General features: G+C 39.9%; 1 protein-coding gene across 4 annotated transcripts in view; it reads left to right on the forward strand.

Moving 5' to 3' along the window:
- Positions 1–4,703: 4,703 nt before the first annotated feature.
- LOC140739717 (protein unc-13 homolog A-like) overlaps positions 4,704–13,850 on the forward strand; it is a 287,569-nt gene continuing 278,422 nt past the window's right edge. For all 4 annotated transcript variants that reach the window (XM_073068158.1, XM_073068159.1, XM_073068160.1 and 1 more), the window contains exon 1: positions 4,704–4,879. In XM_073068158.1, the coding sequence (XP_072924259.1) occupies positions 4,858–4,879 (22 nt within the window). In that variant the 5' untranslated portion in view covers positions 4,704–4,857. The remainder of the gene's footprint in view (positions 4,880–13,850) is intronic.

The raw sequence follows: 13,850 nt of genomic DNA on the forward strand, positions 1-13,850 counted from the left end.
GACTACCTGTCTGTGCTGTGGGTGTGGTCTTTCATTGATTCTATTTTGTTTCTTGTATTTACTGTGATAGCCTGCAATTAACTGAATCTCAGGGTTATCTATGGTGACATATACGTCTGAGTCATCTGAGGTCTCTATTGGTCAGAGTTTACTGTAGATATTGCATCTTAGCTGTCTAGATATGCAAGCTTGAGCAGTACAACATGGAAAGCAAGCTGTTGCCATGTAGCAAGATCCTCCTCTCCACACAACTAATGAATCCAAAGGAATGGCAGAAACCGATAAAGTCTGGTACCAGCAGCGTCACAGAAGCTGCCAGACAACATTGAACTCAATATAAGACTGCTTTAGGGACTCCAGCTCCAGATTTTTCCTCCTCATTTACCCCCAAAGTCTTCCCCGTGAGTTGGACTTAGTTGTCAGAGGCTATATGAGGTGCACACCATTGGGAGCATTTAATAGATAGTTGGAGTTCGTCCTCGTTACCACCCCTGGCTATAGCAACTTTAAGGAAACAAATTGCCCCATACATTCACTCCATCCTAGTAGAGCACTGTGGATGTTAAGCATTGCATCTACAAAATTTGTAGCAATCTTCAAAAAGTATTTTTGACAGGAAGTGCCAAGGCTGCCATATTCATGACTTCTGCCATCTATGACAATAGCCATATGGATACACCACCACCAGTAAGTTGCTCTCCAAGTCATGCATTACTTTTACTTGGTGCTATAACACCACTGTCTTGGATACATCTCTAAATTCAGTACTGAAATTGGCCATGTAACAGCATTGTGAGAATACCATCACTATTTAGATTTGCAGTGGTTTAATAAGTTAGGTTAAAAGCACTCAGCAATCACAATCACATGGTGTAAATTAATATGTTGTTTAAATTACATGTATATCATACCAAGCCTCTGTTATAAAAAAGATGATAGCACTGATAACACAATTGATTGGAATAGTTAGATTTACTTTGTGCCCCAGCCTAATTGCAATAGGGCGTCAAGATTGCTGAAGTGGGAATATGGATTCAGTTATTTTTAATCTTTGCTGCGTTGCATTCCTGTTCCGGGGGAAACTATGTAGGTACTGTAACTCTACTGAACAGACAGATCATAGTTGTACAGTACAGAAACAGGAAACACAATTCCATGCTGACTTATTTGCACGAGTTTACACTAATTAGTTTAACTACAGGAATAATATTGTTTTACAGAAATTTATAAGCTGTGTATCAATACTAGTAATACCATAAATCTCTAATGTAAGGGTCATCAACGTTAAATAATAAGTTTTTCTTTCCACAGGTGCTGCATGACCAGTATTTCTGGTTTAATGCTTCACGTTTCCAGCATTTGTTTTAATTTCAAATTTCCAATATCTATTTTTTTAATAAAATGTTCATATTTCTGTGGAGATTAATTTCAGCTCCAAACACAGTAAACAATGAAATGAGTATAAATTATGACAGATGCAGGCTTTTAGTTAAATAGAAAAACTACAAGTGACAGTAAAAAGTGAAATTAAGACAGAAATAAAGACAACTGAAATAAGCAAAAACTCCACCTTGAATGGTCTCAAACTCAGCTGCAAAAGGAGGCTTGGGCATGGGACCAGCAACCTCATTCCAAAAAACCCAGAGCTACAGAAATGCCAACAGAAGCTCCAGAGACCTCATCCTTCGGAGAGGAAGGATACACCAAGAACTACACTTGGTGTAGTTGGAAGGCTACACTTAGAGCCAATGTGAAAGACTGGCCAGGACTGAGGACTCTGGCAAGCTACTGTTGGCAGTCTTTTCTCTACTGAGGATGAAGTAAGTAAGTAAGCAATAACTAAAGAGATGAAAATGTAAGTTTCAAACTGGGCAAGGGAAATCAATTGTTTCAGAAACCCACCAATTTATTAGACGTATTTTTGGCTCTTTGTCTTATAAGTGTAATTAGCTTTCACTGTTATAAGATGATTTGTTCCAGGAATTCCATCAGTGTCCACTGACATTTTGATTCACTGTTGAAGAGTACCAGTCTGATGCAGGTCTGATTCCTGGAACCAGATTCCAAGCAGATAAAAGCTACCGTAATGAATGATAAATACAAAGTGCATGTTGTATTTAACGGGCAACAAACCAAATGTAAAATCTAGTACTAATGTTTAGTTACTTTACAGCTATTTAATTAATAAATATAAAGTTTTGAAGCAATCCTTATGGTCAACGTCAAGGTATGCAAATTAATGCAGCTTTTGTATCACTGCACTCAACCACGTTAAGGATAATCTACATTTTAGTGGTGCTATTCTATTTTAGGCCAAGCTTAGATACCTCAGAAGAAAGATGGTTGATGAGTGGTACCTCAATGGTTTCTTAAGGTTGTCATAGCTGAGGGGGGGGGGGGGTGTGAGTAGCGGGGATAAGCTCTCATTCCCTATTAAATTATAAAATGCTCCCAATGGCGTGCACCTCAAATGACCTCTGACAACCAAGTCCAGCACCAGACCTTCACGTGTGGTTTAGCTACTAAGCCTGTTGGAACCATTTCTACTGACATGAGAAGGGGAAAAATGCAGGTTACTGATGCCCTAAAGCCAGTTGGTCTGGGCAGATAGGACTAGTCAGTTGTGGTTGACAGCTCATCTAGAGGGAAAACTCTGAACATAAACCTTCACTGCCTTGCAAGCTATACCTACCTGTGGGGAAGGCTTTAAGAGTTAACTGCAAGGAAAGGTCCGAGGCTCAAGTCCCTAAGACAGTCCTTTGTTGAGTTCAATGTTGACTGGTAACTCCTTGACTCTGCTGGTGCCAAATTGTATTGGTTTCTGCCTTTCCTTTGGATTCATCATCTGTGTGGAGAGGGGGAGTCTGCTGCATGGGCAACGGTTTGCTCTCCATATCGTACTGCCCTGGCTTGCATAATGACTTTGACAGCTAAGATACAACATCCGGGGTCGACCCCAACAAATGAGGAGGCACCATTTTGACAATGAGACATTATTGCAGTTCCTAGATATGGTACGATAAACTTGGAATATTCTCATTTGTGGATTTATGCAGCATTTCATTGGTTAACATTTGTACATCTTGCTTAACACACAAAATGCTGGTGGAATCTAGTGGCCCAAGCAGCATTTATGAGGGAAATGGACAGTCAATGTCTGGCCAAGACCCTTCATCAGGACTGGAAAGGAAGGGAGAAAACCAGAATAAGAAGATATGGGGAAGAAAAGGAGTACAAAATGCACCAGAGATTCTGCAGATGCTAGAAATTCAGAGGAGCACACATAAAATGCTGAAGGAATTCAGCAGGTCAGTCAGCATCTATGGAGAATAAACACTTTTATCCTCTTCTGCCCCCGCCTTCTTAGTGTAGTTCCTTCCCCCTTCCTTTCCAGTCCTGATGAAGGGTCTTGACCGGATATGTCAACTGTTTATTCATTTCCACAGATGCTGCCTGACCAGCTGAGTTCCTCCAGCATTTTGTGCGTGTTACTCTGGATTTCCAGCATCTGCAGAATCTCTTGTGTTTTGTAGGACTGGATTGTTTGTGTATCTTGTTTGCTTGCTAACTTATAATTTGAGGACAACCAGAAATATAATGCAAGAATGCTCACAGATTCAACAGTTATATATTGTAGACCAATAATAGCAATTGCTTACATCCCTTCACTGTTGATTAAAAACAAAAGCGTTGAAATGATGGGATAAGTAACAGACGTTATGGACTGTGAGGTGGGAATTCTGGAGCTAACATTGCTAGAAATCATGGTCTAGTAAGACTGCAAGATGTCTCAGTAAAACACTTCTTCGATTAGCCATTCTCAGTGTCTGTGCGGGCATGCAGCTCTTTTTTCCTGAAGTTGGACACAAGGTTCAAAATGAATTCTCCCAAGGTGTAGTAACTAGGAGGAATCGTTGGTTCCGGAAATTCAGTGAGTGTATCTCATTCATGCAGGTCAGCACTTTGAAAACCGCAATAAGAAAAAAAAAACATCTTAACATTAAAAAATTGAGCATTTTGTAAATATTTGAGTGTACATTTTTTCCAGTCTAAACTAAGAGTTAATACACTTTAACAGTTAACGTATGTTTAAGTACTTCTGCAAAACTTAATTAGGAATTGGGTCAATGTAAATGTATTTTTCAGATATACAGAGCCTCAGAATAGAAGGACGTCTCTTTCGAATGGAGATTGAGGAAATTTCTGTAGCCAGGGAGTGGCGTATCTGTGGAATCCATTGCCACTGATGGCTGTGGAGGTAAAGTCATTGGGCATATTTAAAGCAGCACGAAAGGTTACGGAAAGAAGGCTGGAGAGTGGGGTGGAGAGGGGAAATAAATCAGCAACTCGATTAGCCCGAACGTCCTAATGTGCTCTCAATCCTTATGTATTATTACATAGGTAAGGAGACTTCTCCCATTACTGAGTCACTGTTCACCTGCGAAGTAGCTCATCACCTTTTTCCCTACATGAAAGGCAAGTTTAGAATGTGTTTAGCTTGTGTTAGCCCCGGCGCTAAGCAGCAGCAGCCGGGCCGGGCCGGGCCGGTCCGGTCCGGTCCCCCGGGCGCCGAGGCGAGCAACCGCCGCGCCGCCCCGCCCCGCATGCTGCGCCCACGTGACACGCTGTCATCCCGCCAATTCCCCGCTCGCGCCGCCTGACCGTGACGTCAGCCAGAGCCGGGGCTGCCTCCCAACAAAATGGCGGCGCGGAGTAAAGCGCTGAGGTGAGGAGTTGGTGACGGGCGCTGCTCGGCTGTGGTTTACAGAAGCAACTGTGAACTATACAGTCCGAGAACGACAGAAAAGAACAAATAAACCCGCCGGGCAGAGGAGCGGGCCGCCGCGGAGAGGAGCCATGTCTCTGCTTTGTGTTGGAGGTAAGGCTGCTCGTCTTCGCCCCCCTTCCCCGGCCCGGCCGTGCCCAGCCCACCCGCCACTCCACTCACTCCCTGGGCACGGCGAGCACTCATCAATGAACCAGTCAATGAATGGATGGACAGCAGTCGTCTCTGTGCAGTCCAAATGGATTGCCCACGATCATTCAGAACCCCCTGGCCTTCCCCCGCCCCAACACTTCCCAAATCAAAAGGGGGCGACTTTTCAGAGTGAACGAGGCGGGAGGCACATTTCTTTCTGACGTGTCAGCTTTTACAACCTGTCAGTTTCCCCCTCATTTTCACCTGCAACGATGGCCGTGGACCCACTTTTGTTGTATAAGAAATAGTAGATTGTGCGCTTGCCTTCTTATATTTTAAATATGCTGCGCGTCGCGGCCGTGGGGTTTGTGAATTGGAGACACTCTAGTGCTGTTAGCATTTATGAATGAATTCGCTGCAGCCCATCCGTCGTAGAATAAATACTCATGGTGGGGGGGGGGGGGGCAGGTAGTTTTTGGTTAACTGAATTCCTCCTCATCTTACATTTTCGAAATTTGGGAGCTTTTGTAAGAATACTTGCTGTGGAATATCTCACTTCAGTTATTTTTAAATAATCATGGTAATTCGATCATATAAGCTTATTGCACAAATTTGTTGAATAGCTCTGTAAATGAAGAAAAAATTGCAAAGCTAAGTTATTCTTGGATTGTGTTTCTAATCCTGTAGTTTTAAATCTATATTTCTACGGTATATACTTTCTAAATACTGTTGCTTTTGCATAAAATGGTCGTCAGCTTAAACATTAAAACAAAAACCTGGCTAACGCAATTAAGGATTTTCAGCACTCTTGTACTTGATGCTCTGGGTGTGGAATTGGAATAAATGGAGACGTCACGGTACCTTGCTATAACCCAAAAGGCAGTGTAGTACAGTACCATGGACAGCTCTTTCCACTAACCACTCGAAAGTCCATATGCGTTCTTCGATTTCTTTTCAACACCGTTTTTTTGAAAGGCGCTAACACAATTTCATGGGAGTAGGCTGAGGCATTTTACGAAAGCAAAATAAAACAAATTTTCGGAAAATATTGAGGAAATTAGATTTTCCGGCACACTTGGGTTTAAAACAGTCACAGTTCCTGTTACATTAACAGAATATCAGCAATTAGTGATTTTTTAAAAAAAATACTTGTAATATTTTTATCCTCTTCTGAAAAAACTGAATATGCAAGTTGAATTAATATTTACATCAATGTTTTCTGGAGTGCTGTAATTGAATCCATGGAATGTTGGCCTTAATTACTTATCACTTAATTGTGATTATTATAATCAGCAAAAATATTTTGAGGTAGATTGGACAGTAGACATGTTTGAATTTTCTATCGATTTTGGATTTTCATGAAGTTATGTGAATTACACACAGCAAGTTATAATGAAATAGTAATGTTTTTCTGATGAATGCAGTTTCCTTAACAGACATAGTAAAACAGCTCCAAAATGCCTAATATTATTTCGCCCCCCCCCCCCCCCATGATTTTGTGGATTTTAGTTTGATTTGGCTAGAATCAGGTTTGGAAAAGAAAAACACCACTGTAGCTTTTGTATTTTGGATCTCTAGAAATATGTTTGTGCATGTATGCAGCCATGATTGATTGTTTTAGCCTAGAGCAGGGTTATTGGAGAGTTTAGAAACAGCCGAGGCCCAGCAGAGACTAATGGCCAGCACAACAGCCAACAGTCAGAACAGCAAGTTGCACCAATATAAATGTGAACACTCGGCAGAAATAACACTCAATTGCGCACTGATGATGTCATCTTGACTGGTGACAAAACGTTTGACCTAATCTCCAGGTTCAGTGAGCTGCCCTATAAACAATATTAGAGTTTATATGAAATTTTTGGGATGTTCGTGAAACAGAAAAGTATTGCCTATTCCATATTTCCATCGAGGAGGTAGTGACAAATTGCTTTAATTAGAATATGCAACAGTACAGCAGAAGAACAGGCTCTTCAGTTCACCATGTCTGTGCTGATGATGCCAACCTAAACTACACATCTATCTTTACATGGTCCACATCCCTCCATTTCCTGTCTGTTGGTATGCCCGTCTAAGTATCTCTTAAGCAGTTCTATTGTGTCTGCTTTACCTCAGTCCTTTTTTTTTTAAAGCTTCAAATCTATTTTGAACTTTACCCATGAGTATTTAACATTTCTGCTCTGTGGATGGTGGGCGGAGGGGGGAAGGGAGGGAGAAAGTCTGAGTATCTATCCTATTTCTGTCTCTCATAATTTTATATACTTATCACATTATCCTCTCCTTGTATCTCTCTAATTCAGGCAACATTCTTGCAAGCTTCTACACCCACTACAAAGTGTCCACATTCTTTCTGTAATGCCATGACTAAGGTGTCACACAATATTTCAAATGTGGCCTAATCAAAGTTTTATACAGCTGCAAAAGGATATACTGAATACCCTGAGCAATGTAGGCAAATGTACAATGTGCCTTGTTTTCTCCCCCTTCCTCATGTTGTCACTTTTCAGGAGCTATGGACTTGTAGCCCTAAATCTGTCTATATCAATGCTCCTAAGTTTCTGCCATTGACTATGTACTTTCTTCCTGCATTTGATATCCCAAAGTGCTACACCTCACACTTGTCTGGTCTAAACTTCATCAGTCATTTCTCCCCTCTTATTTCCAACCTTGGACAGCCGTCTTTACTATCTACAACTCTGCCAGTTCTTTTTTGTCTTGTGAGGATATTCCCACAAAATATATTTGGAGGAAGTTCCAGGATTTGGAATAGAGACAATTAAGGGACTATGATGTATTTCCAAATTAAGATAGTGTGTGACTTGGAAGAGATCCTGGGATAATGTTGTGTTGTTGTTTAAACAATTGGTGATGTTGGGAGTTCTTTAATGTGCATATTCAGTTAAACATTAGTCATTATAAATCTTTAGGGTATATGTAGCCTGTGAGCTAACTACTGAAGTAAGCATTCATTTTGAGAGATTTTTCTATGTTGTCTGAGAATTTTCTACAGGTGTTTTCTCCCTTTTGAATGGTACATTGTGTCCCAACCTAGATACTGTAGATGTCAACTTTTTTTTACCACATAACCTGCCTTGCGTTACTTTGGAGCCATTAGAAGGTAGGATTTGTAATTACCATTGTTTACAGCATGAGTGTTGTTTCCACTGTGAAGTCTTTTTGACGTATGCTACCCTAAAGAAGTTCAAATCTTCTCCTTGGGAGTTCAGTGAGACCATCTCTCACTGTTCCCTCTCAGTGATCTCTGCTGCCCTTTGACTCTTCACCCAGCACTTATCACCTTTTAGCTTGTACTCCATCTCCTGCCCCTCCCCTCACCTTATTCTGGCATCTTCCCCCTTCCTTTCCTGTCCTGATGAAGGGTCTTAGCCCAGAATGTTGACTGTTTATTCACTTCCATAGATGCTGCCTGACTTGCTGAGTTCCTCCAGCATTTTGTGTGTTGCTCTGTTCCCATATTTTATTTTCAGAAGGCATTTGATAAGGTCCCACATAGGAGATTGGTGGGTAAAATCAAAGCTCAGGGCATCGGGGGGAAGACATTGACATGGATAGAAAACTGGTTGGCAGATAGAAAGCAAAGGGTAGCGGTGAATGGGTGTTTCTCGGAATGGCAGGTGGTGACTAGTGGGGTGCCACAGGGCTCGGTATTGGGACCACAGCTGTTTACAATTTACGTCAACGATTTGGATGAAGGCATTGAAAATAACATCAGCAAATTTGCTGATGATACTAAGCTGGGTGGCAGGGTGACATGTGATGAGGATGTTAGGAGAATTCAGGATGACTTGGATAGGCTGGGTGAGTGGGCAGATACTTGGCAGATGGCGTTTAATGTGAATAAGTGTGAGGTTATCCACTTTGGGAGTAAGAACAGGAAGGCAGATTATTATCTGAACGGTGTAGAGTTAGGTAAGGGAGAAATACAAAGAGATCTAGAAGTCCTTGTTCATCAGTCACTGAAGGTGAATGAGCAAGTGCAACAGGCAGTGAAGAAGGCTAATGGAATGTTAGCCTTTATTACAAAGGGAATTGAGTACAAGAGCAAGGAAATCCTCTCGCATTTGTACAGAGCCCTGGTGAGACCACACCTGGAGTATTGTGTACAGTTTTGGTCTCCAGGGTTAAGGAAAGACATCCTGGCTGTAGAGGAAGTGCAGCGTAGATTCACGAGGTTAATTCCTGGGATGTCTGGACTGTCTTACGCAGAGAGGTTAGAGAGACTGGGCTTGTACACGCTGGAATTAAGGAGATTGAGAGGGGATCTGATTGAAACATATAAGATTATTAAGGGATTGGACAAGATAGAGGCAGGAAATATGTTCCAGATGCTGGGAGAGTCCAGTACCAGAGGGCATGGTTTGAGAATAAGGGGTAGGTCATTTAGGACAGATTTAAGGAAAAACTTCTTCTCCCAGAGAGTTGTGGGGGTCTGGAATGCACTGCCTCGGAAGGTAGTGGAGGCCAATTCTCTGGATGCTTTCAAGAAGGAGCTAGATAGGTATCTTATGGATAGGGGAATCAAGGGATATGGGGACAAGGCAGGAACCGGGTATTGATAGTAGTTGATCAGCCATGATCTCAAAATGGCGGTGCAGGCTCGAAGGGCCGAATGGTCTACTTCTGCACCTATTGTCTATTGTCATATCTTTGTCCTTGCTAATACAAAGAATATGAAGACTCCTTGATGAGAGAATGTTATTTATTGAATTGGTAAACACAAGAAATTCTGCAGATGCGGGAAATCCAAAGCAACACACAAAATGCTAGAGGAACTCAGCAATTGGTAATTGAATTTGCAAATTGTGTTGGAAAGATCCATTACTGATAGTGTAGCTTGTGGCTGCACTCTGCAATCATCTGCATCATTTTCAAGATTTAAATGAAAAGGAATAGTACATTTGACATGCTTTAATTTATTACTTTTTACATCTGCCCTTGGCTTGTTATCCAGTTACATTATTATAATGTTGATGAATCTACCAATTGTTGTAGTTGTCAGATCATACTGTACAATACTGATCAAAATGAATTGGCAGTTTATGCTGAAAATCCATCCAAACATAAATAATAAGTGTTTGTGAGTTTTGTATTGGAGGGTAGAGCTCCTGAGAGGCCTTGGGTATCTTTCCTTGAGTAGCCAAGCTACTCAATGTGCAATTTGTTCTTCAGTTGTTCTGCATATTTCTGAAAACAGCTTTTCTTGAAATCTGTTACTTAGTTTATACCCAAAAAGGCAGGGTTTTTTTTTTGTTTCTTTCCCTCTCCTCTTCAAAGCATTTGATTTTTGTAAACGGGCCTTGCAATTTATTTTGTGCATCAATTATAGGTGTCATGCTGTTTCAAAAGATAAAAACAGAATATATTAACGAATTTGGATGAGATTTAAGTGTTGGTCAGGTGACTGAAATGACTTTCGTCGGAACACTCAGCTTAAAACAATGGAGGATAGGAGAATGAGGAAATTTGACAGAGGTGTACAAAATTGAAGTATAGATATGGTAAATGCAAGCAGACTTTTTCCACTGAGATTGGGTGAGACCAGTGCAAGAGGTGATGGTTAAGGGTGGAGGTGAAATGATTAAAAGGAGCAGACTAGATTGTTTGAAGGGCCATTTTCTGTGCAGTAATAGTGCTTTATGACTGACTAATAGCTTCTCTTGCAGAGTATTTGTGGGGTGTGGGGGGGGGGGGTTGCCTTGTATTCTTCAAATAGTGCCATTGCATTCTTGTGTCCAGCTGCAAGAGCAGATGTGCCTGTGATTCAGCATCTCACCTGAAACAGTATTTCTAAACTGACTGACTGCTCTGAAGCAAATATCTTGGATTATTTCTGAATCTAAAATTTTATTATGAAGTATATTTCCGCTAAATTGAGGCTGATAATTTGGATACTGGGTAACAGGAATATTTTCTGGTATGAGTATTCATTCCATATTAATGATGTACAGAACATCAGTGCTTCAGTTATTTGGAGAAAGTGTGAAGATTTTTTCCACTTGTTCATGCATAACACTGGAGAACAATTTTTTGAAATGTTGCTTCCTAAAGAATGTTTTTTGTTTATGATAGACTGGTTGAAGCCGAACACACACAGTTTCAGACTACTTGTATCATGTAGAAATTTGGAGAAACAAGAAGTTAACTTATTGAATATAATGCACTTAATTGCATAACAATGCGGACACCTTGCAATAGTTCAACTAAGCTAAAAATGTTCTGTTGATTTTTATTTCTACTATGTCTGAGGATTCTTAAGTATCCAATAATAATCAGCCAGCATTGATAGATTCCAGTTGCTCTGATACAGTTTCTCCATGAATGCAATGTCCTGTTGAAATCTTTCGCCATGTAAGTTACTGACAGCACCAAGATTTTCAGGGAAGAAGTCAAACGGGGATGCAGAAAATGAATCTTTAGTGACATGTTGCACTTCATGGTTTTGTATGTTTGAAGCATGTTGTCAACCAGCTGCATGTTGTTTGGTGTGGTGCTCTGTAGAAATTTTTCAGCAACATCCTTGTATACCTTCCATATGATTTTTCTCCGATCCTGCTAGAAGTTCTTGAAATTGCCTGTCATTGACTTGTTTGATTTCTGGTCTGATAAAAATGCTTTCTGTAATCTTGGCATCAGCTATTCTGGGAAGCATCTGTCTCAAATATCAAAATGCTTCACTGACATTTATAGCATTTCTAAAACCTCTCCTGTGATGCAGCATCCATCCTGCCTTAGCATGCCCAGGCATGTCTGGACAAGATGGAAAATTTTTCAACTTGTATTGTGGGCAACATTTTAATTGACTTAAATTAGGAATTTAAATAACAAATATAGATGATTAGATTAAATATATTCTGTGATAGTTTGTATATAGTTTGTGATAGGGAAATTTCATGGTAATTTTGATGATCAGCAGCCCAAAATCCATAAGATGCACCCAAAAGTATTCAGGGAGCAAAATTGTTGTTGTCTAGTGTCATTCCAGTAACTTCTTATTCTAGAATGGCACTTCTCATTTTGTTTTGTCTACACTGGAATAAGGCAGAAGGGGAAAATAGTAGAACCAAAATATGATAATACAGGGAACGTTTTGAGTAATAGTGATAGGAAAGATGAGATTAAACTGAATCTTAATAATTTCCTTCAGCATGTGGGGTATGTCTTTGAATTCAGTGGAGGAAATGTAAACAATTTGGATTTAATGGTTACACAAACATAGTCAAAGCTAGAGATTAGAAAATTCAAGATAGCTTTATAATTTTCTCTCATTCAGTTGAGGATGCACAGTTTATAAAACTGAAACTAACCAAATTGTTTTGTGAATTCAAATGTCACTTAATCATAGTAACCTATATTAAGATATTGAAGATTTTCCCTTATAGGTTTTATACACTTTTAGATTAAATGATGTCAGTATACATTTCTCAAATTCTGAATTGAGTGTTAGTATGTTGTGATATGCTGGTATTGAAAATGAGTTGGTATAAATAAGTTTCATATTTATTTTCTTTTTCTGAGAGCGCGTACCATTATTGCTGCTTAGTATGCATCCCATGAATTTGCAGAAATATTGGTTCATTAAGTCTTTAAGTATTTTTATTTCTGTTAAAGAAACTGTGCAACATTTCCTTTAATACTTATGCACAGACTTGGGCGTTTTTGATGCAAAGCCCCCAGAACTCTTCTGTTCTGCAATGTCACTGCTTAACATTTAAGCACTAATGTTTCTGGATGGAAAGAGTGTTCATTCCTATATTTACATGAAGCACTGTATGTTACACCTTTTTTATTTTTGGGATGTGCAATTAGAGTTGTAATCAAAGCATTGCATGCCCAATTGCTGAGGCCATTTATTTCTGGAGGTGTTTGATTGTTATGCCTCCACGTAGATTGAATGCTTTGCATCTTCTGCATTTTAATCAACTAACTACAAAATATATAGAACTGAATGAAGGGATATCAGTCATGTGCAGGTTGAAGGGATTAGTTTCATTTGGCATCATGGTCGGCACAAATCTCGTCAGCTGGACGTACTATTCTGATGCTATGTTGTCTTCCAACTTGGATTTTGGTCCCAGTGTTGACATGGAGTGATGGGACATCTCAAAAAGAGCAATGGTTTAGAAGTATGTCTCCTGCTATTTTCATTTAAAAGTTGGCCAGAATTTAAAGTCCCTTTTGCTTTAGCAGAACAACATTTTAATATATGGCTACAATGCTCTGCGCCTACATTTTAAAATAAAAATCGATTTTGGACCTGAGCCTGAGGATGCACACTCAACATTTTGGGAATAGCTTCTTCCCCTCCACCATAAGATTTCTGAATGAACATTGAACCCATGAACACTACCTTACTATTTTGCTCTTTTGTTTTCTCTTTATTTGTATATATTCTTTATTGTCATTTATAGTAATTTTTTTGAATTGCTTTGTACTGCTGCCACAAAACGACAAATTTCACAACAAATGTCAGAGATAAGCCTGATTCTGTAAGGATGCAACCCAACCGTGTCCTTCCACTTTAGAAGTCCAAGAATAATAAATGGATTAGCTGCTGTACAAGTCAAGAATGTTGAAATGTGGAATACTGGAATTAGCTTTATTGTTAAAGGGACATGTGGGAGCACTGAATGAAGGAGATGATAACTAGAAGTAAAGGAGAGTAGCTAATTTTGGTAAATAATGCCTCAGTGAGTGGTTAAGCAGTCCTCCAGCTCTACTCTAAGTTAAGTTTCTAATTGCAAGGCTGCTTTTTGCTTGTTATCCCCTGTTCTTCAACATTACTTTCTCTTCCTAAGCATCCATGTTTGCATACTTGTTTTTGGTAGCTTGAAAATTCTAGGTCCATGTTTCCAAGTTCTTTAATAATTTTTTTCCCCCTCCCCTTTGTAACCTCCAACCACAGAAAGGAATCTTC

Source organism: Hemitrygon akajei, chromosome 16 (genome assembly GCF_048418815.1).
Source record: "Hemitrygon akajei chromosome 16, sHemAka1.3, whole genome shotgun sequence".
Taxonomy (NCBI): Eukaryota; Metazoa; Chordata; class Chondrichthyes; order Myliobatiformes; family Dasyatidae; genus Hemitrygon; species Hemitrygon akajei.